Source organism: Sebastes umbrosus, chromosome 5, assembly GCF_015220745.1.
Source record: "Sebastes umbrosus isolate fSebUmb1 chromosome 5, fSebUmb1.pri, whole genome shotgun sequence".
NCBI lineage: Eukaryota > Metazoa > Chordata > Actinopteri > Perciformes > Sebastidae > Sebastes > Sebastes umbrosus.
The window spans coordinates 27,730,378-27,758,302 of NC_051273.1; the positions used below are offsets into that span (position 1 = coordinate 27,730,378).

Consider the following 27,925-nt stretch of genomic DNA (forward strand, 5'->3'; position numbering starts at 1 on the left):
TCATGTTCTTGAAATACGACAGAAAGAAAACACCTCATTTACACAAATATTTATTTATATGTGAATAACACCAGGAACATTTTCTGTGGCAAAAACCAACAAACTCCTGAGAAGCATTTTAGAATATACTGAATGTGTACAGTCAGATACTTCTTTAATAAAGCAAGATACTCTGAATGTCTTGTTTTCGTTTTTTATGTTACATTCTTGACAAGACATGTTTTAGTGTCTCCCTGAAAGTACTGCCCTTTTAAGGTATTGTAATGGAAATTCTTTCAGTATTCCAAGATGAGTCCTAATGAACGTTGAAATCAAGATCCCAAACAGATGAAATGTCTTTGTTGTATTTTATTCTTGCAAGAAGAGGCACTGGTTATACAGAGTCGCACAAAGTCTGCAGAAGAGTGCCCCTTCTTGCAAGAATAAAATACAACAAAGACATTTCATCTGTTTTGGATCTTGATTTCAACGTTTATTAGGACTCATCTTGGAATACTGAAAGAATTTCCATTACAGTATGCATACTTTTATTAGGTATTTCCAGTTTGTGTTGGTTTATACTTTAACTCTACTACATGTATCTGACTGATAGTAGTCTTTACTTTGCAGATGAAGATGATGCATTATAGCTCCTAAAAACTGATGATGCAACTTTAAAATGCTTCTTACACATAAACTCATCAACAGATCAACACCAGTTTGGTTTTGTTACTAAAGTAAATGTTCTGCCAAGTTGTTTGCACTTTTACTTTATTGCATGTTGACTGCAGTGCTTATTACATTTTTTTTACATTTTAGGCAATAAAAGTTTTTCCAACATTGGACCTCAGCCAGAACATGACAAGGCATGACATGTCACGAATCAACTGGGGAAGTTTCATGGTGATATCTATTAGTTAACATTTTGTACCTCATTCACCTGTAGTGTCTTAACAATGTCTGGAATTTTACTATCCATGTCTTTAAAGGCTGTTTGAGGTTTTTTCTCACTCTGAGCCAGAAATCTCCACATCCACCAAACTTTCCAGTTTCATTCCTATCTATATTCTGAAGGTTTTAACAGAGGGATTTGTTTATTTATAGTTCATACATAGCCATGATTTTAACATTTTATTCCTTACAACATGGCGAAAATTAGATTTTTAACGGCTGTTGTTGACAGGGTTTTTTTTTATTTATGGAGTGACACAAAGAGATATCCAAAATTCTCTTACTGTACAAACATTTGACTCTAATATGTCAACGAAATGGGACAAGAATTGGGACCCGGCTTAATGTTCAGATTTCTGTATGCAAATAAGTGCACATTTAAGAAGATAATGCCTCATTTGCATATTCAAATATAACATTTCAGAAAACTTGTAATACAAAAAAGAATTGCCTCAATTTCAGGCAATAAAAGTTTTTCCAACATTGGACCTCAGCCAGAACATGACAAGGAAACATGGATAATAAATCTCCCTGGAAAAAGGTAAAAAGTCAATATTGTCACACCATTTAATGAAATATTTGCTTACAATGAAGTGTAATCTGAAACTGAAATTGCAGCATAGTTTAACTGCATTCCTTCCTGTCTCTGCTCTGTCTCTACCACAGTTTAAGGACTCAGTGTGGAGCTTTGGAGAACTGCAAGTCCCAGAGATCATCAGTGAACTGACAACCAGTAGTTGAATAACATGGCAGCGCCGTCCAGCGACCCATGCGTCGGGGCTATGGAGCAGTCTCTCCGGGAGCGAGCTCCTCCGCTGCTGACGGACATGTACCAGTTCACCATGGCCTACGCCTACTGGCGGACCGGCCGGCACCAGGAGCCCGCCGTGTTCGAGCTCTTCTTCAGGGACAACCCGTTCGGCGGCGGCTTCTCGCTGCTCGCCGGGCTGCACGACTGTCTGCTGTTCCTGCGCAGCTTTCGCTTCACAGACCAAGGTGAGGAAGTCAACCTGGACTTATCCGTTTATACAGCACTGGAATGACCAAATCTAATTAACAACTGTTATTATTATCAATCAGATCTGAAATGTCAATGCTTTTCCTCCAAAACTCCTGTTAAGCACGCCGGTGTGGTTGCGCAATAACTCCAAGTGCGACCCCCTCCTCCACCACAGGGAGGGTTTCACTGAGACACCGTGAATGCTGCTGGAGGAATTCTGTGAACTTTGACGTTTAGATCTGAACTTTAGCACACAACAATGTGTAATCTCCTGTGTGCTGTAAAGACCCAGTATAAACGCAGTAACATGCTGGGTGTATACTGGAAAGATCAGTACACTCAACAACATGTTGCATACCAAGAGAGTTTAATGAAACACTGCCTGTCCTCATGTATGGGCTGTGTAAAGGGATTATCTGCTTTTGGGGTCAAGTTAGAGGTCAAACAGGTGTAATCCAAATGAATTATAGCCCTAAAACAATACTAAATATTGTATTTCACAATTATTTTCAACATTATAACGCATGAGAAGTAAAAATACTAAATAAATAATAATATAATAATAATAATAGTCAATAATACTTTGCATTACGTATACTTTGCTTCATTGCAAGTAGAAATTCAGGTGCATTCAGGTGAGACACTACAGGCAAAAACATCATGCACTGGTCAACTTTGAGATTTTTGGGCTATTTTGCCTCCATAACATGTCTTCTTTCAGACTAGTGGAAAGAAAACAACAACAGAAAATACATATTTAGGTGTTTATTTTACTACTTTGTACCAAGAGAGTTTAATGAAACACTGCCTGTCCTCATGTATGGGCTATGTAAAGGGATTATCTGATTTTGGGTTCAAATTCGAGGTCAAGCTGATTTTTTTCAACATATTTATTTGCACATATATAAAACTGCACAAAATCCAGTCAATGAAAACAAAAAAAAACAAGAAATGTGCCAGGAGAGGTCAAGGAGCCACAGCCTTATACAAAGGATCAGGAGAAAAAAACAATACAAAAAAAGGAAGAAAGATCTAAACTAACATAATTTTAAAAATACAACAAAAGTTAAACAACAATAAGAAGTACACAAAATGTGCAGAAAACCTAACCAAACAGTGGAAGAACAATCCAATAAAAACAATGACATACATACAAAAAACAGTACAGAAAAAGAAGACAATGTATCTAAACATATCAACAGATAATTAGACGTAATCCAGATGTAATCCAAATGAATTATAGCCTAAAACAATACAAAATATTGTATTTCACAATTATTTTCAACATTATAACGCATGAGAAGTAAAAATACTAAATAAATAATATAATAATAATAATAATAGTCAATAATACTTTGCATTACGTATACTTTGCTTCATTGCAAGTAGAAGTTCAGGTGCATTCAGGTGAAACACTACAGGCAAAAACATCATGCACAGGTCAACTTTGAGATTTTGGGCTATTTTGCCTCCATAACATGTCTTCTTTCAGACTAGTGGAAAGAAAACATCCAAAATACACATTTAGGTGTTTATTTTACTACTTTGTATATTTGCGTCTGTAGATTTCTCCTAAATTCACCAAATGTTAGCATTAGATAATGCTTCATTTGCATATTTAAGCATAAGATTTCAGAAAACTTATAATACAAAAAATAATTGTCTTAATGTCAGCAATCAACTGGGAAAGTTTCATGGTGATATGTATTAATTAACATTTTGTACCAAAAAACTGATGATGCAACTTTAAAATGCTTCTTACACATGAACTCATCGACAGATCAACACCAGTTTGGTTTTGTTACTAAAGTAAATGTTCTGCCAAGTTAGTTGCACTTTTACTTTATTGCATGTTGACTGCAGTGCTTTTACATTTTTTTTACATTTTAGGCAATAAAAGTTTTTCCAACATTGGACCTCAGCCAGAACATGACAAGGCATGACATGTCACGAATCAACTGGGGAAGTTTCATGGTGATATCTATTAGTTAACATTTTGTACCTCATTCACCTGTAGTGTCTTAACAATGTCTGGAATTTTACTATCCATGTCTTTAAAGGCTGTTTGAGGTTTTCCTCACTCTGAGCCAGAAATCTCCACATCAGTGTCACTCTACATCCACCAAACTTTCCAGTTTCATTCCTATCTATATTCTGAAGGTTTTTCACACAGAGGTTTGTTCAATTATAGTTCATACATAGTCATGATTTTAACATTTTATTCCTTACAGCATGATAAAAATTTGATTTTTAATGGCTGTTGTTGACAGTATTTTCTGATTTATGGAGTGATACAAAGAGATATCCAAAATGATCTTACTGTACAAACATTTGACTCTAATATGTCAACAAAATGGAACAAGAATTTTGGACCCGGCTTAATCCAATGTCCAGATTTCTATATGCAAATAAGCGCACATTTAAGAAGATAATGCCTCATTTGCATATTCAAATATAACATTTCAGTAAACTTGTAATACAAAAAGTAATTGCCTCAATGTAAGTAATCAACTGGGGAAGTTTCATGGTGACATCTATTAGTTAACATTTTTACCCTATTTACCTGGGGTGTCACCCCTTCAGTAAAAGCACATCAGTAGTTTAGTTATAATCAGCAATTATACATTCATTATGTAGAGTGAGCTGCCCGCTTTTCACCTTGTTATCTTATACTTATTGTATTATATTATGGGATCTGTTATTCTGATGAGTTAACATGGAAGCAGCATTTTAGAAGTAACTCTAGTTGTCAGATAAATCTAGTGAAACACAAAGTACTATATTTCCCTCTGAAATGTAGTGAAGTAGAAGTATAAAGCTACATAAAAAGAAAACACTGAAGTAAAGTACAAGTTGTCATGGCCACAGTCAAACATGTTTAGTCTAAACTTCATCACAGTCATGACTCTGAGGTCTGTTGGTAGCTGCTGGATCAGATTAGTTTACAGTAAGTTATTAGATTTCGCTCTGTTAATGTCACTGTGTGTGTGTGTGTGTGGTGAGCCAGGACATGTGAGGGCACGCAGAGTACACATGTACTTTTTTAAGAGAGCACATGTGCTGCTGTAGGATGAAGGATGCCCTCTGTTGTTGGTCTCTCTGACAGTGTTCCTCCAGCTGTTGTGTTAACGTTGTGTTTTTTGTGGATCCAGATGTAGAGTTCCTGCGCTCTGTCCTGCCCCCGGCCACCGACCCCGCCTTCTTCCAGTTCCTGCGAGGCCTGGACTGTTCCGGCGTCACGCTCCGCTCCGTCCCAGAGGGCACTGTTGTGTTTGCCAGGGTGAGCTGCGGCTTCTCGGGGTGAAACTGAAGGTCAAAGGTCAGATACAGGGTTCTGTAAGGGGGGTCAGAGGGAGTAACGTCTGCAACATGTCTAAAACATCTGCAGGTGCCTCTGATGGAGGTGGCAGGTCCACTGGCTGTGGTTCAACTGCTGGAGACCAGTTTACTGTGTCTGGTCAACTACGCCAGGTGACCACGCACGCACGCACGCACGCACGCACGCACGCACGCACGCACGCACGCACGCACGCACGCACGCACGCACGCACACACAGACTTTTACTATTGATTAATCTGTTGTTTCTTTATCTGATTAATTTTTAATCCTGGCGACCAGTGGGCCTATGATGCATACATGATTGTGACATTTCAGGTTAGATCGAGAGCAGGGACCACTGCCACATTGTCATCACTCTGTCTCCCGTTGTTTCCAGTATCACTCTACTGTACACTGTATACTGTCCATGCCATAAAATAATATTTAAGAAAGAAAAAAAACAAATATATCAATATCTAATGATATTAAACAGACAAAAGCAGCAAATCATCACATCTGAGAAGCTGGAACCAGCCTAGATTGGCATTTATGCTTGATGAATGAATGAGATTTAAAGCTATCCAAAGATAATACATTATGTGAAGTTGAATTATGAGGAGATGTATCTAAATTGATACATAGGACATCTAGAATGTTTGTATTTCACAGAATGGTGCAGCCATTAAAACACATGATATCTTGCGTTGAAATATTTCACTCATTGGAACAAGCAAATGCAAAAAAGTATACATTGTGTATAAACCTTTTTTCTACATGTAAAGAAACTCAGAGGGAGTGCGAGACGTTTTACATTTCCTCAAAATAAAGACACAGGGGTGCATGTAAAGCATATACACACTTAATTTAAATAACCAAATTAAAGGGAAAAAAGTGAAGTGAAAGTCGAAGCTGTACTGTATTTCACACTGGAGTCAGCCAGCCACAGCTTTCTACCCAAAGTGCACGTTTTATAACACTGTATAAAAGTTTGGCTCCACCATGAGACTTAAAGGGTAACTTTGGCATACAGTATTTCAACCGGGACTCTATTTTCCCATGTTTTGCGTCTAAGAGTCTAATGAGGACAACATTTTTTTTTTAATTCGTCCAGCATTGAGCGAGAACACTGTAACCGGCCGCCGCTCATGAGCTGCGACTGCGAGTGAGCAGCGTCAGTGTTACGTTCACTAAAAGTGCTTGTTTTTGCCACTGACATGCTCAGATTGTTGTTATAAGTGTCTGCCAACATTATGGAAGGGACCTTACAGAGAAATAAAACCTTTTACTTTTCTCTTGATCCGGTCTGTTTGTTGTTGTGTCCAAGTCCCGCTCAAGGAGAAGTCTCGTTGTGAAATCGATATATATATATATACTGTATATACTCTGTATACTCTGGCTCAAATAAATGTGGGCGGCCATCAAATTCAAAGGCCTCATCCACATTGTGGAAATAATCTAAATATTCAGCCATGACATTGAACGTCTTTTAGATAACACTAAGCTACGCTTTCTGTACTCCAACACAACAAACTGCTCGGCTGGCATTCGTGTTTCTTCCATGGATATATTCCTCTATTCCACCGTAGTCTTCCGGCAAAACATCACCTCGCCAGATTTCAGAACGAGACTTCTGCTCCTTGAGCGAGACTCTTTCCATAACGCCAGCTTGCCCCAATAGCACCATGTTGCAGCCCGTGAGCAGCTGCCGTCTACAGTGCTCTCCCTCAGTACTGGACCAATGTCAGAAATTCTAGTCCCTATTGGTAGGTTAGACATGAAAATATGGTCCAGGTTTAAAAATATCGAAGATAGCCTTTTAAAGCAGCCTATTTCTGTTCCGTTTCCTCTCTGTTGTCAGTCTGGTGTGCAGTAACGCAGCCCGCTTCCGCCTAGCAGCCGGCCCCAAGAGGAAGCTGCTGGAGATGGGCCTCAGGAGGGCTCAGGGACCAGATGGAGGGCTCACCGCCTCACGATACACACACATTGGAGGTGAATGTTGTGTGGTCTGTCAAACATTCATGTTCTGACATCCACTGTGTCAAAATTCTGTACAGCTCTTATTCACATTTCAGTGCTTTTGTTAGCTATCTTAAATCATTTTAACACAGAAGTGTATACATAAATATACTGAATATAGTCTATAAATATTATTTTACTCATGTCAATGTGGAGCATCCAGGCCATGTCTCTCTGAGGTAGGATTACAGCAGCTTGCCTTCCCCAACAAAACTCATGCATAGATGTCGGCGTTCTCACTGAGAGGAGGCACATGGACATGGATCCACTTAAAGAGCCTTTATCACCTTTGAAAGAATGTACAAAGAATGTCCTGAAAGAACCTGTCTTTTCAGGGTTTGACCTCACCAGCAACGTTCAGGCTGGCTTCCTGTTTGGGATTCCAGTCGCAGGGACCATGGCACACTCGTACGTCACTTCCTTCATCTCTCTGGAGGAGGTCTGGCCACAAGTGAGTATGTGTTCTCTCCTCCAATCATCCTTAAAGGACCAATTCCAATGATTTTGCACATTTTTAGCTCATCATCACTACAAATTGTGGGCGCTTACATTTATTGTCAATCGTTATCCAAAGCATACGATAAGTTTGATGGATTGATTTCGTCCGTCACGGTGAACATTGTACTGCCGAGTGCAATCGGCTGTCTACTGTACATACAGTGTAAGTGGTGTAATATGCACACATCAGAAGATTCAGTCAGTCGTATACCGCTGATAAGACATCATATAATTTAGATAATTTACAATAATTTGACCAAGAACGGTTATATCAAACTAAAGACCAACACACTTTAAATTACACTGATTTAATATCTTTGGAAACCCTATAAATGTCTTTAAAGGGACAGTTTGGGTGTTTTGAAGTGGGGTTGTATGAGGTACTTATCCATAGTCAGTGTATTACCTACAGTAGACGGCGGTCAGCACGCCCCCAGTTTGGAGAATCAGACAGGAGTACCGACACGAGAGCAAAGCAATGTGCTGCTGTGGACGGGGGCCGGCAGAAAAACACATTTTAGACACCTAAAAAGAAAATCAATATCAGTTAAGTGTATGCTATATTTAGAATATTTTCTCCGCATTACCTTGCCGTCAGCCCTTTCCGACCAGTTATTTATGCTCTCGCCAAAGCCACCAGACTCCATTGGGAGAAAAAAAACAGTAATTTTACCTCACAGAACACAGGAGTTGCTGGTCTACTGTTGCCTCAATCGGTTAGTTTGTTTCTGCTATTGTGGTTAGTTCGGATTCACTCAAGTCACACAATAGCACAAACACACTAACCAATTGAGGCAGTAGTGGACCAGGAAACCCCCTGTGCAAGGTAAAATTACTGTTTTTTTCAGTGGAGTCTGGTGGCTTTGAAGAGAGCATAGATAAGTTTCACTTTCAGTTCAGTTCCCCATCAGAAAGGGCTGCCTGACGGTGACGTTAACCGGCGAAATTATACTAAATATAGCGTACACTTAAACTGATGTTTCTTTTAGGTGGCTAAAATATGTTTTGCTGCCGGCCCCGTCCACAGCACTGTATTGCTTTGCTCCCATTTGAGCCATTTACACCATACAACACCACTTCAAAACACCCAAACTATCCCTTTAAGTGTCAGTTGCGGACAGATTTAGTAATTTAGTTTGTAAGTTTGGCACTTAATTGTGGCTTCACCATTTACAATATATGGAAACAGACATCAGAAAAATTCAGTACAAATAATGTTAAATTAGAGCACAGTGGCAAGGTGTAAAATCGTCGTGATGCATAATGCCTAAGGTAGTTTCAGTGTCATCGGTCTCTCAAGGAAAACAGTGGCTCAAGAATTTCTGTCAGTGATCATGAGAAGGAGCTGGAGGCAGCATGTCGTCAACAGTGACAAGGATCGCATATGTCATTAATAATAATATTTCCCTGTCTCATGTTTCTTCTCAGACTCTCGTGGCGTTGAACGGGGACCCCGATCCAGTTGACATCATCTCGTTGACGAAGGGCTGGTTGAGTCGTGTTTGTGAGCTCCTGGGAGCCGAACCCGGGAAGGTCCACGAGGGCGAGTTGGCTGCCTTTTTGTCCTACGCCATCGCCTACCCTCAGAACTTCCTCCCTGTGATTGACAGCTACAGTGTTGGCTGGTAAGTAGAGGTGTTACGTTTGATACTAAATAGCTATTGATGTGATTACTGACTGACAAACGTCTCACTTTCTGTAGAATCTCTCTAATTCAGGCTTCCTGTTTTAGGTGTATTATTTACCCACTTTCACACTTCAATAATATATACAGCATACTATGGGTTGCACAATAGTGGAAAATACCTAGGTAAATTTACTTAAGTACTGTACTTAAGTACAATTTTGAGGTACTTTTACTTTACTTGAGTATTTCCATTTTATGCTACTTTATACTTCTACTCCACTACAATTCAGAGCGAAATATTGTACTTTTACTCCACTACATTTATTTTACAGTTCAGATTAAAAAATAACATCATAAAAACACAACACATTGTTACATATGAAACCAGTGGTCCCCAATCTTTTTTTGCTCTTACAAAAAAGCAGTATGTAGTTGGGGTCACTTGTCATTTTTCACATGTTTCAGAGTTCCACCAAAGACTGATTTTCCCACTAAACTTCTCATGTGGTTTAATTTTAGTAACCATTCCAGACCCAAACGAGGTCAAAGTATCCAATATTTCACTAAAAAAAAGCAAAGATTAGAGAAAAGTCTGAAGTATTAAAGGGACTCTATGTAAGAATCAGAAATTGCTTGTTAACAGCGACACCTGTGGCCGTTAAAAAAAACCCGAAAGTCAACGTCCTGTTGCTCGCGCTTGTGCTCGCTCTACATAGACATGAATGAGCATTGATCAACACAGTGAGGCGACACTCGTCAGCTGAAACCACAATATCACTCTATATTTCACCTGCTTGGCAGTAATGTTAGCTGACCAGATGAAGGTCTCTCCATGAATCAATGCTGATACTAGTGTTGTCCTGCTTCAGCCTCCCGACCGCGGTCGGAGGGAACAGGGGAGACACCGGAGTTTTGGTCGGAGACGATAACGTTACTCTTCTGCAGTGTGTAGTGTGCGCGCATGCACGTGAGAGGTGGAGCGAGTGAGAACGATCGCGGTGTGTGAGTGAAGGCAGGCAGGCCGAGGAGCAGAGTGCAGCGTCGACTCCGGCCCTGGAGACCAGGGTTACGGTCTCCCCTGTGTCTTCTGGCCGCGGTCGGGGGGGCTGGAGCAGGAAGAGTCGACACTGTTTTGCAAGACGTGCTTCACCGGATATAACTTTGCGGTTTTGGTGCTTCTGTGTAGTTTGTGTTGGAACAGCGTAGCCACACGCGAGCGCACATAGGAAACACCGAGCCGCAATGATTTATAAGAGTGTAAGTGTAAGTGTTTTCTTTTCCTATTAACCATCCAACTGTATATTAGTAGTTAAAACCAGCTCCACCTCAAGCAGCTACAACAGTAAAATGCTGCTTACACATTGATGCATCAGTATTAATTTAATAATAAGATTTATTAAAATCCCAGGGGCCGATTGTCTGCAAAACGAGTACTTTTACAGTACTTTTAATTCGTCAAGTAAATTTAGCTGATAATACCTCTGTTCTTTGACTTAAGTAGAATTTAAATGCAGGACTTTTACTCGTATTGGAGTATTTTTACATTGTGGTATTAGTACTTTTATGTAAGTAAAGTATCAAAGTACTTCTTCCACCACTGATGTTGCATCATTTATTTATGAAAACAAGATAATTACAACAACATACCTAGCCTAGCAGGAATAATAATCAGAGTTAATAAGTATTTAGATATCAGAACAGTACTTTATTAGTTACAGCAGAAGTGCAATGTGCAGTTTGTACCAGCAGGTGTCACTAGTGTACACTGAGTTAACTCACGTTTGGCGTAATGAATCTATTTGTCATAGAATTTGGTGGAAATCTTAATTTCACCATCACTGGTAACTGCACCGATCCTCACTGTGACAACAACTAACAACTAACGAACGTCTTTGTTATTGATTCCCCTCTTGATCATATTTATTTTAATCAATAACAGGACATTTTTTAAGCAATAATTCTTAGAAAATAGTGAAAAATTATAATTATCTAGAACTCAAGGCTACCTACTCATTTTAACAGTTCATGTTATAGTTCATAACTCATGCTTCATGCTCATATGATGAAATGTGTGCGTGTATCTGATTTGTCAGTAGTGGTCTGTTGAACTTCTGCGCCGTGGCCTTGGCTCTGTGTGAACTGGACTACAGGCCTGTAGGAATCCGTCTGGACAGCGGGGACCTCTGCAGGCAGTCGGTTGACGTCCGTCGTGTCTTCAGACTCTGCAGCGAGCAGTGAGTGAGGTGCCATGCTGTATGTGTGCAGCTTTAAAACGTTAAGTGAGAATATATCTTACTCCTACAGAGTTTTGTGGTTCATGCCTGACTGTCTGTTGTTCCTTTTGTTCTCTTCATCTCTACAGTTTCTCCGTCTCCGCCTTTGACTCGCTGATCATCGTCGGGAGCAATAACATCACAGAGCAGAGCATGGCTGAGCTCAACAAGAAGGTAGATTGTGACTGAACATGTGGATTGTTTATGATGAACAAGAAGGTTTTTTTCTCTCTGATGTTCTGTGTGTTATTGTTTCAGGAGAATGAGATCGATGCGGTCGGTGTCGGGACACATCTGGTCACCTGCACACAACAACCCTCGCTAGGCTGTGTGTACAAGGTAAAGTGTTAAACACAAAAATGGGTTGTCTCTCCAAATGCCTCAAACTCACTTCTCCTATTAACATTTGTATGGTGCCATTTGTGTGTGTGTGTGTGTTAGCTGGTGGAGGTGAGGGGGACGCCCAGGATGAAGATCAGTGAGGACCCAAAGAAGAGCACTGTCCCTGGGAGGAAAGCTGTCTACAGGCTCGTCGACGCTGAGGGTGAGAATGCATCTCTATCTTCATCTCTCTTCACCCCAACTCCTACACACTTATTTTTCTCTATGTTTTCAGCATTTTACTTTAGTTTTTTTTCTGCACAACATTTCCATCCTAATAGCTACATCAGGGCAACGTCTGTAATGGGATTCTTATGCTAACAAGGAGTGGGTGATATGACGATACACCACAAGACGGTCTTGGTAGCCATCCCTTTAATGTCTTAACTTAAAAAAACTTAAACTGAACTAAAATGAAAATAAGCAGTGAAAATATTTTTTTGTAAACTGAAAAATATATCCTTTTATGAAAAACTAAAACTAATTTGCAACTGTGTTGCCTGGGTACTAATAAAAAATTAATTTAAAATGATAATCATATATATTACTACCAGAATAATGTAGGAAAGGTTGGTAGGTTTCACAGCTTCCCGCTCTTTTCTCCCTTGCAGGCCATCCTTTTCTGGATTTGGTGTGTCTCGCTGTGGAGTCTCCTCCAGAGGCCGGAGTCTCTCTGAGCTGTTACCCTCTGACGTGTGATGATAATAACTCCTGTGTCTCAGTCATTCCAGCTCAGGTCACCTGTCTGCGCCAGGAAGTGTTTACCAAAGGACAGGTGAGGATTGCTGTTTCGTGACGCTTGTTTTTGTGGTTGTTTCCTTTCCATCATCGCAGCCATATTTTTATTTTCCATATCATCTTAACAAAAGTCTGGTGAATTCTACACTAGAAGTGAACTGGAAGTCTGTATAAAGTGTGCATTATCTCCCTTGTGGACTTATATATATATATACTTATAGATATATTGGACAGCAGTAGACACTCTGGCCCAATTCCAATCTGGTCACTACACGCTCCCGCTCCGTGGTGGAGGGACATGTATAACAACAGTGCAAATAATAATGCCCAAAAAATAGGATCTATCATTAAGTGTGTAAAAATTCAAGAATAGTATAAATAAATATGAATATTAGTTTAAAAATACTGTATGAATAAATGCAGTGTTAATGCCAGAGTAAACCAGATTATTGCACAGCTGAATTATTGCACTAAATATTGTACTGTTAAGTCAGTTGAAGATATAATAAATTATGGGGTTATAGATGCTGATAGGGGTCAAAAATATTAAATATATGTTGTGTGTGTGTATATATATACATATATATACATATATATATATGTATATATATATACGTATATATATATGTATATATATATATATATACGGGATAAGAAATAAAGAATCATACTTAATAAAAAGACAGATTTTTTGTTTTGGAAGGCATTGAGTGTAGAAGACAATATTGCCGTACTCTTCTGTGTAGGAGTTAAGTCTTTACGAATGCGTCTCCCACTCTTTCTAGGTCACACACCCTCTGTGCAGCGCTGCAGAAACAAGAGCCAAGGTCCAGAGTTCCCTCCAGACTCTGCATCATCGACACAAGAGGCTGCAGGAGCCAGAGTCTTACACAGTGAGCTTAACACGCAAACAAATCTGTACTGGATGCATACTAAATGAATACAGAAACGTTCAGACCTTCTCTCAGACACAGAGCAGGATCTCACAAACTCTACACTCTCTTATCTGTGGCGTTCTCTCCCACCAGGTGGCGCTCTCAGAGAAACTCCATAACCTGGTCACAGAGATTAAAAAAGGAAGCTCCAACAACAGCAACTTTCTTTTAGCCAACTGAATAAAATCCCAGACTGTTGTCATCTCCTGTTTTTTGTTTTTTTTGGACACTCTTTTCCAAAGTGCCTTACGGTAAAAGAAGTGCATACGTTTGTATATCACGGTCCCAATGAACCCCAACATACTCTCCAAATATAAGAATATACATAAATGTGTTGTGGGCTTTGCCATTTAAAGCTAATGTTTATAAAACAGGGTTTAAATGGACAGAAATAGACTTTGGAAAGTCCAGCGGGGACAGATGGAAGCAAATGAAAACACAGCATCTGTCTAATTTAATGGACTTTTATTCTGAAACTGTGAAACTTTGACCTTTGTTCCCTCTTTGTCTACCTTGTTCCCTTCTCTTAAATTGAACCATTTGGTGCTAATACTAGACAACTATTAAAACTAAGTCTATAATGTTTTTACGATTACTGTAAAAGGTTTGTTTACATCAGTAATGGGAGTAAAACAAATAAAAACAGTTCAAAAAATAAAATGAAATCTTAACTCAAGATTCACTTATTAACTTTTACTTGAGATTTACTACAGAAAAAGGTAGTAATTAGACCTTGAGTTGCTGTCGTACTTCAGTAATGTCTGTGAACGTTGGGGTAAGAAAGGCCCATATCTTCCATCTTACATCTTTAACTTTTCATTTTTGCTGACTTGTCAAAATGTTTATGGAGATAATTGGAATAAATCTGGCAAAATATAGGTTTAAAAAAATCTGCACACTGCCTGCTCAGCGACAACCAGCTGTCAGACACAGTTAGAAACTAGCTTGTGAACATAGTTGAGCATTTAGCAGCTAAAGAGACAGATATTGTTTTCAGGAGTTGGTGGAGACCAAAATAAGAGCTAAAAGTAGAGTGAATATTGGAGTAACATTAATCATGGATGGATGGATGGATGGATGGATGGATGGATGGATGGATGGATGTGTAAATAGGCAGTTGTTTACTAATACAATAGCCAGTGTGTTTCTCAGGTTGTTTTGAGTTTTTTTGCCGCATAGTGACCAAAAAATTGATAAATGCAGCTTTAATTTCTGCCGGTATTCTGTATTTTTATACCAATTTTTAAACCATTTGAAATAATACCACTATAATTGCAGTTGATGACTTGCCAATATGTTTATTTTTTTGTGTAGTTTTCAGAAAGTGTTTGTATCAAAGCCACTGGAATTAGAAACTTTTCAATTTTGTTGCCTTCCAGTGGTTGTGTAAAATTGAAATTGAAATGTATCTTGTCTGTAATTAATTGCACAAACAATTTGGGATAAAAGAAAATCGCTACATTTTCCAACTCACTGCAGCAGATTGTTATGCAATCTGCTAAAAAAACTGCACTCATTTTCACCAGGATGTTCTACTTTTCTTCAAACAAAACATATTTCATCAGATTATCTTAACAATTTCCATCACATGTAACTTCTACAGATAGTGGTATTTAATTAGTTCTACTTATTGCGCACATGTCACTATCTGTCACTATCAAGGTGCATTTCTTTAATGTAATATAAAACTTCTTTGCCGTTCATTTGCAGGCTACATTTTGAGTTTTAACGGCAACTGCGGAAGACAAATCATCCTGATCGTGTGCGGTTGTCCTGTGTGTGGTATTTGCTTTTGTCTTGTTTGTGTTTGACTTATTTGGACTTGAGATCCGGCTCAGGAGGGCTCAGTGATCCAACTCTTCATCCTTTCTCCACTCTCATGAAAACTCTTTTCTACACAACCCTCCGGCCTCCCTTCCTTTCTGCTCCGGCACATGTGAGAAGTGTTTCCTTGAGTTCTGATTGGCTGCCTGCTGACCAGTGGTAGTAGACATGCAGATACACCCAGCAGACATATGGAGCTGATTAGACACGGAGAGGCTGTGATGTCATCCAAGACTGTCTCATCTCACTGAGGTGGGCGACACAGAATATCTCAAACTCAGAGCCTTCAGCCAATGTTTTCTGCTCATTACTGAAGTTTGATTTATTAGGAAACATACTGTAACTGATATACATCATCAGTGTTGGAAGAATGTTTACTTGAGTAAAAGTAGCAGTAACAATGTAAACATATTCAATTACAACAAAAAGTTTTGCTTTCCTGCATTTTACTTAAAAGTAAAATCACAGATGTATTATTAGCAAAATATACTTAAATAAAGTAAAGTAAAAATACTCATTGTGGCCCCTTAAATAATGTTCTATTATTATATATGTGGATTCATATTTTATGAATTTGAGTTCATGATGGTGGCAGACACTGGAAAGACAATAAAAAGGGCACCAGCTGCATGTGGTGGGACACCAGCCCGCAGAAAGTTTTCTAGCATGTAGACTATATAGGGCACTGCATCACATTTTCTCCACTGGAAGGGCACCATAGAGAGAGCACTGCAAAATGCAAAATAAATGTAGTGGAGTAAAAAGAGCAATATTTATAATTAATAAGGGGAAAATAATGATTATTATTTTCATTGTCATTTGCTCCATCAGTTAATTTTTTTTAAATTAATAGATTGTTAAGGCTATAAAATGTCAAAAAATTGTAGTATAGTCTTTAGGGATTTGGCTTGGGAACTGGAGGGTAGCTAGTTCAAGTCCCACACAGACCAAGTACGGAGTTTGGACTGGTAGCTGGAGAGGTGCCAGTTCACCTCCTGGGCAGTGCAGAGGAACCCTTGAGCCAGGCACCTAACTGTTCGGGGCACTCTGCAATGTGACATCTCTCCATATTGATGCGTGCGTGTGTGTGTTTTAATCAAGAAAAATAACAGCAGAATGAAAAATACATTTTTCATTGAAATTATTATTAAAGAAAGATGCCCGTTACACGTTCCCAGAGCCAAAATAACTCCTAAATTTGTTTGAACAACAGTCCAAAACCCAAAGCATTTCCAATTTACAATGATATTAAAGTTTTTCACTTTTTGATTGATAAACTATTTCATTTCAGTGCAGAGTTCATTTTTGACTTTGGAAACAGTCTGACAAAAAAACTAAAAACAAATTTAAATTCAAGGTCTTGAGTTTATATTTGATATTTTCTTTATTATTTTTTTGACCCATTATTATTATTATTATTATTATTATTATTATTATTATTATTGTTATTATGAAAACGTTTCTTATCATGTTGTGGTAATCTAACCTGGCACAAAAAAGGAAAAACAAGGAAAATAAACTTTGCTTCCCAAACTAAATCACTATAGTTTGCTTGAGCTGTAGATGATTTGTTGCTGCAGCTGATGACTGTCTAACATGTTGTGACCTTTTGTCTTTTGAACCCCACTTGACCTCTTGACCCGCCTCATCCCCCGCAGCGTGCTTCCTCTCCTCCTCCTCCTCCTCCTCCTCCTCGAGGCTGCAGATCTCCTGGAGACCCACGGAGGTCGCTCTGCTCTCTCTCTCTCTCTCTGCCTCCTCTCCTCTCACTACAACTCTCCCTCCCCTCATCCTCCCTCAGATATACTACAGTACAGGAGGAAAAAAAAAAATCGGATCAAGCTTTTCCGGTCTGCTAGCCCCTAATTTCCTCTCAAGACCTCTGGAGTTGGAGCAGAGCGGAGCAGAGCAGAGCAGAGCAGAGCAGAGCAGAGCAGAGCAGAGCAGAGCAGAGCAGAGCAGAGCAGAGCAGAGCAGAGCAGAGCGCGGACGCACTGGCAGAAGGAGGAGAGATCCTGGTCGAGGAGCAGCAGCGAGGAGAAAACTGGAGCAAAAGACTGCCACCAACAACCCCGCACTCCTCTGTACTGTACGGTTACCCCTGCGTGGGGATAATGCATCCTGTCGGCGGTGTAATGTGCCCGTGAAAGAGGAGAAGTGTCTGAGGAGAGAGCAGTAATGGTTCTGCGTCTGGGAGCGCGGCCGCTCCGTGCGCTCCAATCCGCGTCTCTCCGCGTCCGTGAAGCCGCCGCAGAGCGCCCTCCGATGCCCGTCCTCCTCTCCTCCTCTCCGCCGCCCAGCTGCACTCACCTCCGGGTATTTATCCGACTCATCGTTACATAACTCGGCTTCTTTGTCGCTCGCACTGACTTCATTTTTACCCAAAAAAGCCAGGACCATAGATAGATAGACGCGTCGTGTTTGCCGCTCCAGCAGCAGGCGACGCAAGCGGCAGCAGTCGGCGACGCGGCGGTGGTGGATTTAAAGTCTGTGGTGCCTTCTTTGCTGTCGTGGACTGAAGGACCAGCAGGAGGACACTTTAAAAGGGTGGAAACCTGAGTCCAGCGGTGATGAGAGCTCGCTCCGGGAGGATTTCACTGGTGTGCTGCCAGAAGCATCTGGAAAGGATAACACAGGCGTATACACTCCCCCTCCAGAGGACCAGAGGATAATCCACATCTCAGACATTTCAGTTGTTTCAGCCCTTGAGTGTCTTTCAGCTTGTGTTTCTAATGTGGTTTAATCACACTGGCACTTAAAAACCTCTGCCTTGCTCTGAGCGGCACAATTTGGGTTCATAACAACCTCTTGGCACCCAGTGGTTTTGAACATGTTGGATAACTGCTGCATTCAATTAAGTGATTAAAGGACATCCTCACCCTCAAAACCAGTACAGCACAGTAAATCCTGCAAGGTGTCCCCTGTATAGCTATGCAGTAAAGATGTGTGCAGCCAGGTTCGGTGGCCTGCTCAATGGCTGTGCCGAGGAGGCCGCTGCCAGTGGTGCCGCTGCTGGGGCTGCTGGTCCGGTCACGGGCTCCAGGATGCTGGACTGGACAGAGGCAGGTCCACGCATCCTCCACAGCCTGGAGATGGGGACGGTGATGACCGTCTTCTACCAGAAGAAGTCCCAGAAGCCCGAGAGGAGAACCTTCCAGATAAGGCAGGACATGCGGCAGATAGTGTGGAGCCGAAACCCTGACAAACTAGAAGGAGAGGGTGAGTGTTGATGTGAAAGAGCAGTGAGTGGGCCTACTGGGCTCGTAATCCGTTCATGCATAGAATACAAGCAGTACATTGCATCCCTGATGTGTCTCACGTTCAGGCCCCGTATACCCTCGTTTCTCCTTCTTCACATCATTTACGTTAAGTGCCAGTCACAGGTTCTGTATCAGGAGATGATGAAATGTCAGCTGAGGCTGAAGTATCTGAGAACGTGCTGACAAACACATAAACCGAACGTTAGGGACAGTTTCTTCTTATTCTGCGTGTGCAGTTTTTATAGCGGTGGTTCCCAACCTTTTGGCTTGTGACCCTTTTAAAGAGGACCTATTGTGCTTTTCCCCTTTCCTTTAGTGTGTTATACTGTATGGCTTTTTGTGCATGTAAAAGGTCTGCAAATATAATTTCCCATAGAAACACTGCTCCTGAACTGCCTGAAACGCCTCGCTTGAAGTCCTGCCTTTTTTTCTCCGTAACGTTGTGATGTCACCAAGTAACACATTTGCATAATACCTGCTAGGCAGCTAGTTTGGCACGCCCTCAAACAGAGCTAGTTAGAGCAGAGCTGGAGTGGAGTGGAGTGGAGAAGAGTTTGGTTTGGTTGACCAATCACAACAGAGTGGGCCAGCTGACCAATCAGAGCAGACTGGGCTTCTTAGGAGGGGGCGGGGTCAACACGGGTCCAACAGAGCGTTTCAGACAGAGGGTGAAAAGAGGCGCTGCAGCACATCCGGTATGAGAAAAATGAAGCGGGTTTTGAATATTAAAGCATGTAAACATGTTCTAGTAGAAACCCAAAATACAAGTATGCACCTGAAAATAAGCATAATAGGTCCCGATCAAGTAGGGCTGTATATTGGCAAGAATCTGGTGATACTATAGCTATCATGATACAAGGGTAACAATTCAATATATTACGATACTGTAAGTAAGGCGATATATTGCGATTTTATTTTTTATTTTTTTAATCAAATTTTAAGAAAACTGTCACAGTATAAAGAACACACCACCAGATGCATAAAATCAGAATAAAAAAAGTGTACTTTCTTATGCAACCAGAACAGTGGGATCTGCATTTATCACAGACCCTGTAACATCCAACATCATAGCACTACTTTGAGAGGGCACATAGACTGAGAGGGCACATCTCTTTGCTAAATTAAATAAAGTATTGACTGAGCTACAGTGTTTTTGAGAATCAAAACAGTATCACAAAACATAATATCGCGATACTTGATTAATATATTTAGATTTTCTGTTTTGGTACTAACTCTGGTATCGTATCCGCATTAGTATTAAAAAAAAATGACAGATCAATGACGGTTATCTTGAAACCTCAGTGCCTAAAACCAAAACTCTCTCCGTGTCTGCACATCACTTGGGCTGCTAGAAAGTATGTTTTTTTGTAGTTTGGGTGAAGTGACCCTTTAAAAAAAAAGTTGTGCAGGTTTGTTTTTAATCTTTTCTCTGTGTGTGCCTGCTGTAAAGGTACAAGAATGAGTAACACTTGTAATGTCGTAGGCTAGCCCCCCCCCCATACACACACACCTCCCATCCTGACCCCAACTTGCAGCTTAGGTGCTGTCATGGCTGCCTCAGCGGACAGACCCATCACGACCCTGTGACCTCTGCTTCCTCCATGTCAGCCTGCCAGTAACTCTTCAGACAAAGTAGCATGCATGCTGCTGCCACATGAATCCTGAGTCCTGGTACAGCTCAGAGTTTCCTGTCTGGCTGCCTGACACGCCACCTGACTGACTGACTGACTGACTGACTGACTGACTGACTGACTGGCGGTGGGCTGAGGCGGCGGTGGCAGCCTTCTGGAGAGGAGTCAAGTGGCAGCGGTGTACTTAAAGCGGCAGGCTGTTGTTGTGCTGTTGAATCGGCCCGTTGGAGCTCTACTGTCCTGCCTGTCTGGGGTGTGGAGGCTATTGTCTGCGCCCTGGATTCTGTGGCCTGGGGGAGGATTTGTTACAGTGTCTGTTAGCACCGAGAAAACTCATGGCATTCACAACTGGCATGATAGAGTTTCCTTCTGTCTGCCATGTGTTATTCTAACTCTCAGACTTTATGGTAGCACCCAGTAAAAAAGAAAAGGAAAAAGACTCCTCCCCTATGAGATAGGAGTAGGTCTACTGCTGTCACGTTTGTTTTTCCATCGGCCCCGCTGAAGGTGATTATTTATGCCGTAACTTGAGAAAACATGGAAATAGAAGAAAACGTATTCCCCAATTGGACGACATGTGTGCATCATAACGAAACACAGAAAACACAAACAAATACAGAAACGCCGCAAGTTGAACAAAATAACTGAGTTGAAAGACAAAGAAGTTTTCAGGGGACACTAAAAACTGACGAACACACGAGTTTTAAGCTGACTATACTTCGTTATACTAACATAGCCTCTAAGTCAATAATTGTGCATAATTCATCAGTTCATTTGGATGCTAGTAACCAGTGTAGAAAATATCTGCAATATTATCTGCAATACATCTGTCAAGCAATCAGGATGTTTAAGTCAGTGGGAAACCTCTGGTTCTGAAAAGTGAAGCCAATGCTGAAGTGCCTTAAACTTGCATTCTTTCTAACAGCCAGCAGGGGGCGACTCCTCTGGTTGCAAAAAGAAGTGTGATTGTATAGAAGTCTATGAGAAAATGACCCTACTTCTTACTTGATTTATTACCTAAGTAAACATTGTAAACATGAGTTTATGGTTTCAATCGCTAGTTTCAAGTCTTCTTCAATACAGCATGATGTTCATTTAGTGAATTTTGGTCCCATTTGGAGTCAAATAGTCCATAAAGCAGGGTATGCTTTAGGGCGGGGCTACCTTGTGATTGACAGGTAGCTACTACAACGTCCGGTTGTCCACATATTTGTGTTGCAACCTTAACCCTTTCACCGTGTGTTTTAGTTCATTAAAGTTAATTGTAACATTTGGTTCACCTAAAAATGTCTTATTCAGCGTCAGGTTGTACTTAGCTCCACTCTCTCGTGTCACTTGGGGACAGCCGAGGCTTCAAAACGGCAGTCCACAAACCAATGGGGTGACGTCACGGTGACTACGTCCACTTCTATGATTTAAACTAAAACAAACATAGTCTTTAACCCATTAGCCAACACCATCGACAGGTAGTCAACTTCACTAACGCTATGAGTCACAAATCATGGCCCCAATTCTCGTGTCCAGGTGAGTTCATCACTTTCTGTTCTCTGTAAACGTATTTAAGTTTCAGTTCCGTTTTCTTCTGTGCAACTTGCGGTGTTTCTGTATTTGTAGCGCGTCTCTGCATGTGTTGTCAGATTGAGGAAGATGTTTTCTTCATTTGCTTGTGTTTTATCTATTGGCTTGTGTGTTACAGTGCGCTATGCTCTCAGGGCCACTACAGCTTTCTCTTCTTTTCCATCTCCAGTAACCGCCATCCCCCCACCAGTCATTCTACAAAAGCTCAGGGACTAATGGCAGCTGCACACATGTAGGTGTTGTTTCTACTCAGGGAACCTTGTCAATTATTTATCCATAATCATAAACCGCACAAACGGCACCTTCGATAAATCCTAGAGACAACAACGACGTGTCTGAGCATGCACGAAACCACTTTCATAACCCACAAATGGCCCTTTTTACGAACGACCTCCCTCTGGACAAACCCACTAGTACATTCCTGGAACGCAGCGGGTCTCTCCTTCACTTTATCTCCCACAGCTCTATCTCTCAGCTACCCACTTTTCTTCCCTCCTCCTCCTCCTCCTCCTCTCTCTCCGTTTTCCTCCTCCAGCTGTCCTTTCCCAGTTTCCTTCCCCCACACACCCACCTAAACACCCTTCTCATTTTCAAGATTTTCTCTGACCTCCCATGTCTTTCTCAGTCTATTTTCTTTCACTTTCATTCTGATGTTCAAGGTCATTCATCTGATTCTTTTGTTCTCTGAAATCTCACTCATATTTATCCAGCTCGGTCTCCTCTCACCTCCCCCTTCTCTCCTGATTTTCTTCCTTTGTTTTTGTTGCCTCGTACTTTTTTTTTTTTTTTTTTTCTACTGTTTGCTTTAAAATAAAGTTTCTCTCTCAGCTTTGCTGTTTTTCTTTGAGATGAGCGCCTTGGCAAACAGTGGAGGTATTAAATCCTGAGGCACAGGAAGTGTGGGGTTATCAGGGAGTGTCTCGCTTCCCGTCTCAGATTGAAGGACTGGCTGGCTGCAGGAAAACAAAAGGTCCAGCATCTTCTGCAGGAAGCAGAGACATGGACCACAAATGAGGCGCTGGTTTGGTGGTTTGCACCAATAGGGAATCATTTAAAGCAGTGGTCTCAAACTCAATTTACCTGGGGGCCGCTGGAGGCAGAGTCTGGGTGAGGCTGGGCCGCATCAGGTATTCCACAAAAAAAGCTTTGTTAAAAAAAAAACAATCTTCTCAAACGTCATTATTAACAGTTCTTTAACTTGAATGGGTTCTTCTGAACATGAACTGTCCTGAACATGAACTGTCCTGAACATGAATGGAACATTGAAGAACATGAACGGTTCTTCTGAACATGGCTTCTATTGCGTCTCCCACTTTTCCTGAAATTGTCTGTGCTCGTCACCAACCTTTCTCTTCACTGCAGGCTTTGAAAAAGACATGATTGGGGCTGTGTGACAAGATATATATTCATTCCACTTGGTGTCACTCCGCAATAAAGTTGTGCCTGCTGTGTTTGTGTTGCTCTGCAATTACACCACCAAACCGCTAGTTGGCGGCGGCGTCTCTATGAGTTTCCTTCTTCTTCTTGTACTACAAACAGAAACTGAGCGGAGTTGGAGCTAATAACTGTTGAACCACAGAACTTTTACTGACATTACTGCAACGCCGAAAAGAGAAAATATATCTGAGTGGATTTGTGTGAACAAACATTGAAAAGATGGAGGCAGAGAGAAGTTGAACTTGGTCCTGGCCGCTCAGCATCGCTGAGAGACTGGACCAATCACAGCTGTTGCGGTCTGCGTCGCCGCGACGTGTAGTTACATTTCTGGAGAGGTGCACGTCAGGCTACGGCGTCGAGTCAACGCAGAAGTATAAATCAAGCTTTAATCAAGCTTATGCGATGTTACACGGGCGCCGCCATAGTTGTTGTGAAATGTTTCTCTGCTTGCATCAAGCCCGGCCGATTGCCCGCCCCCGGGAGCCATATACCCCGCTGTGATTGGTAGGTTCGTTCAGCTCGGGCTCGCGCAACAAAGGGACCTTCCACGGCAAACTGCCATTCACATAAAACTCGCGGGCCGAGGGCGTCTGGTTAGCTCAGTTGGTAGAGCGGGCGCCCATGTAACAAGACTTGGTCCTGACCGCGGCGGCCCGGGTTCGAATCCGGCCTGTGGCCCTTTCCGCATCCACTCTCTCTCTCCCCCCTTTTCAAGACTCTATCCACTGTCCTGTCAATAAAAATGAAAAAATGCCCCCAAAAAAAAACTTTATAAAAAAAAAAAAAAATAAATAATTTGCGGGCCGCACTAACATTAAACTTTCATATCAAGGTGGGGGCCACAAAATATCGTCTTGCGGGCCGCAATTGGCCCGCGGGCCGCGAGTTTGAGACCCCTGATTTAAAGCGTGATTTAGGATTGTATCCGTGTGTTTGCAAGCTTTAGAAAACACACTGATATGGTCCTTAATGGGATGGTTGGGTGTTTTTGAAGTGGGGTTGTATGAGGTACTTCCATAGTCAGTGTATTACCTACAGTAGATGACGGTCAGCATGCCCCCAGTTTGAAGAAGCAGACAGGCGTTACCACACGGAAGCAAAGCAATGTACTGCTGTGGACGGGGCCGGCAGCAAAACGTATTTTAGCCACGAAAAAGAAAGGCCCGCCTAAAAAAATCACTATCAGCTGTTAATTGTATGCTATATTAAGATTATTTCACTGCTTTACCTTGCCGTCAGACAGCCCTTTCTTACGGAAACTGAAGCCGTTGTATCTATCTATGCTCTCGCCAAAGCAACCAGACTCCATTGAAAAAAAAGCTGTAATTCTACCATGCAGAACACGGGGGTTGCTGGTCTACTGCTGCCTCGATCGGTTAGTTTGTTTGTGCTATTGTGTGACTTTGGTGAATCCAAACTAACCAAAGTCACACAATAGCACAAACAAACTAACCGATTGAGGCAGAGGTAGACCAGCAACTCCTGTATTCTGCAAGGTAAAATTACTGTTTTTTTCAATGGAGTCTGGTTGCTTTGGCAGGAACATAGATTGTGATTCACTTCCCTGTCAGAAACATAGACTGTGTAGCTGTGTCATGGCAAGGTAAACCGGTGAAAATATTTTAAATATAGCGTACATTTAAACTAATATACATTTATTTTTTCTTTTAGTTGAGCCTCTCTGTTAGGTGACTAAAATACGTTTTGCTACCGGTCCCGTCCACAGCTTTGCTTCCGTGTGGTAACTCCTGTCTGGTTCTCTAAACTGGGGGCATGCCGACAGCCATCTACTGTAATACACTGACTATGGATAAGTACCTCATACAACCCCACTTCAAAAACACCCAAACTATCCCTTTAAAAGACGAAAACGCATAAACCTCCATTGGATTTTCATTCATTCCATTCAGCATCTCTTTGCTCTGTGTAGCTCAAATGTGTAGCAGAGTTGACACTAATCCAGGTTAGGGCTATCACTTACTAAAAAAATTAAGTTTGGATTTAGTTAATTTTCTCAAAGGTCAACAACTTTAAAGTTTTGAATATTTCATCTTTTCCCACATTCGAATGAAAAGTTCAAAGTTGGTGAAACCCTCCGTCATGCTCTGTACTGTCCCCTTTCTATTTATCAGCAACTTTATTTAACCGCTTTTCGATCGGCATCCCATCTATCCATTAGTTTTTTCTTTTTATAACCTGCCCTGTAGCTTAACTTTCGGTCTCGTCTCCCATCGTTTTGCCTCCCTGTGATTTATAATCTCCACATCTGCCATCTGGTAGAGAGTGATGTCACCAGCTGTACCAGGAACAGTTTGTTTGACTGAAAATGCACTGCAATTATCCACGGCTGGTGGTTTCAGGTCAGCGGTGCACACAACTCGCGGTGCGTTCAGGGAACTTTCATTCAGTCCGAGCAGCGAGCACTGAGAACTGGCTAAGGAAAGACAGACGGTTAGTTTACGAGCTTCTCTGGTGATGATCTATGTCGTTTTCTTTCTATATGAGACTGTTGAAAGTATCTTCTGCTCTGATGTATCTCCAGTTGGCCCACTGTGTTGATTCCTCTCACCTCTCCCTCCTGTTACGTTCATCAAAGTTTACATCAGAGCGTTTCTTTAAAGCCGTTGTGAGTGTCTTTATCACAACCATGCTTACAGTCTGGACCAGGATTAAAGGCCACAGTGGGAGGAATCTTGCTCTCAGTGTGTGTGTGTGTGTGTGTTGTGGAGTGAGACTGGCAGGGAGTGTGTCCAACGTCCAGACTACATGGCAGGAAGTAATAAAGGGAATGACCAGAGAAAAACAAATACCAGTTTTTGGGGTATTTTTAATATCGGTTTGGGTGGAAAATAAGTCAACTTTGACTGTAAAAAGCGTTCTACTAACATAACTCACCAGTGTCGATGTGAAAACTGAGTTTCAGTACCAATACTGAAACTTTTCTCTACAAAACCATTTTTTTTCTATTTAACAAAACCTCTCAAATAGTCTCAGTGTTTAACACAAAGCAGCCGTGAAAGAACTGCAGGCTTAAAACGACCTAAATTATCGAGCTTCAAGGTTTATTCTTGCCCTTGAAAATGGCAACTTCACAGAAGAAATCGGGACACAAGGTTCAATTTACTTGTTGTTGCCGAAGAGGGAGTCATCCACTGTCATCCAACAAGTTGAACTGTGTGTTGAGATTTTTTTTTTTTGGTCAGGCTACAAAATTATAACTTTGATCAAGAAATATCCAGTTAAAATGTGAGCAAACAAGAATCGGAGTAAGAAATTGATGCTGATTTTGGTAGTTGACAGTTTGGAATACTCAGTGATAGGACATCTGCAGGCGTGAATGTTAATACTTTGGATGGATTTCGGTCCAGATGCTCTGCAGCTTTTTTTCCCCAGAAGTTTAGTGGTCCATTCATTCCTTGTTTTTTTTCTGATTAAAGAATAAGGCTGGAGTTATTTGATATGTTTCTTATGGTCTACAAATCTCTTGAAAACACCAAAACCAACAATGTGTTTGTCCATTTCTCAGTACTTTCTGACTTCTCGTCCGTGGGTCTTCGCCCCAAGCACATAAATCTTTAGAAAGACCACAGATATATAGTTTCATCTTTAAAAAAAATCTGTCATTTCCTAAAACAGATGCTTACTGTTACTCAAACAGGAGGAAATAGAGCATTCTTAGTCGACCAACACTTGATTTTGGCGACTGATCCATAAGTTGATTTAATTGACAGATCTGTAAAACTGAGTTTCTTAACAAAGAATCACAGAAAAGCACCTCTTTAAATCTTGTGTTAACCAGAGATGTGCTCATAAGTTTCTTGGAAATAAGTCATTCAGCATAAAAAACGCCAAACGACTAAAGAAAGCTTAGTCAACTAAGACCAAAACGACTGGAAACGACCAAAAAGGGCTTAGCCCTAGTGTATTTGTTTGGGACTATTTTCAGCGGTGGATTAATCCATATTTGGTGCTCTAGTGAGCATTTGGGGCAACAGGACGGTGTATGTGGGATTGAGTCAAAATAAACTACCGTGTGTGTGTTCATGGTAATGAAGGATCATGTCACCCAGAGTAACAGTGTGGCTCATTGATGTGTTCTTAATAGTTTCTGGACAACAATGGAGCTCTGTGACACAGAGGAAGAAGAGATATCAGGCTTTGATACACAAACAATACTTGTTGATAGATACATTCACTGTTGGTTTTGCTTCTTTTTTTTTAAAGTGGGATTTGTTGACAACAAGAAGAATATAGAATATCATCAGATTTAATTCATCAGGTAGTTATTGTGCTGTGCAACAGGAATGTACCGAAGTTGCATAATTTTCCTTTTTAAAAGTTTAAATCCAAGCAGGTCATCTTTGGGTAAGAACTCAGACAGATTCAACCCCTCTCCCACTAAATTATGGACACATTTCCATCTGAGGATAATGGACTTTTCTCTTAATCTCATGCCAAACATGCTCCCTGTCATCTCC

General features: G+C 41.1%; 2 protein-coding genes and 1 long non-coding RNA gene across 3 annotated transcripts in view; 2 read left to right on the plus strand and 1 right to left on the minus strand.

Annotated features, from left to right (window-relative positions):
• The first annotated feature begins 1,603 nt into the window (after positions 1–1,603).
• naprt (nicotinate phosphoribosyltransferase) lies at positions 1,604–14,377 on the plus strand. The gene is made up of 13 exons (XM_037769175.1): positions 1,604–1,926; positions 5,083–5,210; positions 5,319–5,401; positions 7,108–7,238; positions 7,601–7,716; positions 9,192–9,388; positions 11,484–11,624; positions 11,753–11,837; positions 11,922–12,002; positions 12,105–12,207; positions 12,656–12,819; positions 13,568–13,675; positions 13,811–14,377. The coding sequence occupies exons 1-13, from the start codon at positions 1,677–1,679 to the stop codon at positions 13,895–13,897; spliced, it is 1,674 nt and encodes a 557-aa protein (XP_037625103.1). The 5' UTR covers positions 1,604–1,676; the 3' UTR covers positions 13,898–14,377.
• On the minus strand, positions 8,150–27,385 carry LOC119488027. The gene is made up of 3 exons (XR_005206852.1): positions 25,253–27,385; positions 11,090–11,093; positions 8,150–8,169 (listed from the first exon to the last, which is right to left on the minus strand). It is a non-coding gene; the product is annotated as an uncharacterized LOC119488027 (long non-coding RNA).
• LOC119488024 (1-phosphatidylinositol 4,5-bisphosphate phosphodiesterase gamma-1-like) overlaps positions 17,514–27,925 on the plus strand; it is a 36,057-nt gene continuing 25,645 nt past the window's right edge. The window contains exon 1 of the mRNA XM_037769174.1: positions 17,514–18,760. Within this exon, the coding sequence (XP_037625102.1) occupies positions 18,484–18,760 (277 nt within the window). The 5' untranslated portion in view covers positions 17,514–18,483. The remainder of the gene's footprint in view (positions 18,761–27,925) is intronic.

Excerpts from the sequence above, each read along its gene's own strand:
- naprt (XM_037769175.1), top strand. The coding sequence starts at position 1,677 with ATGGCAGCGCCGTCCAGCGACCCATGCGTCGGGGCTATGGAGCAGTCT. Across the intron at positions 9,389-11,483 it reads GACAGCTACAGTGTTGGCTG|TAGTGGTCTGTTGAACTTCT; the intron begins GTAAGTAGAGGT and ends CTGATTTGTCAG. Across the intron at positions 12,208-12,655 it reads CAGGCTCGTCGACGCTGAGG|GCCATCCTTTTCTGGATTTG; the intron begins GTGAGAATGCAT and ends TCTCCCTTGCAG.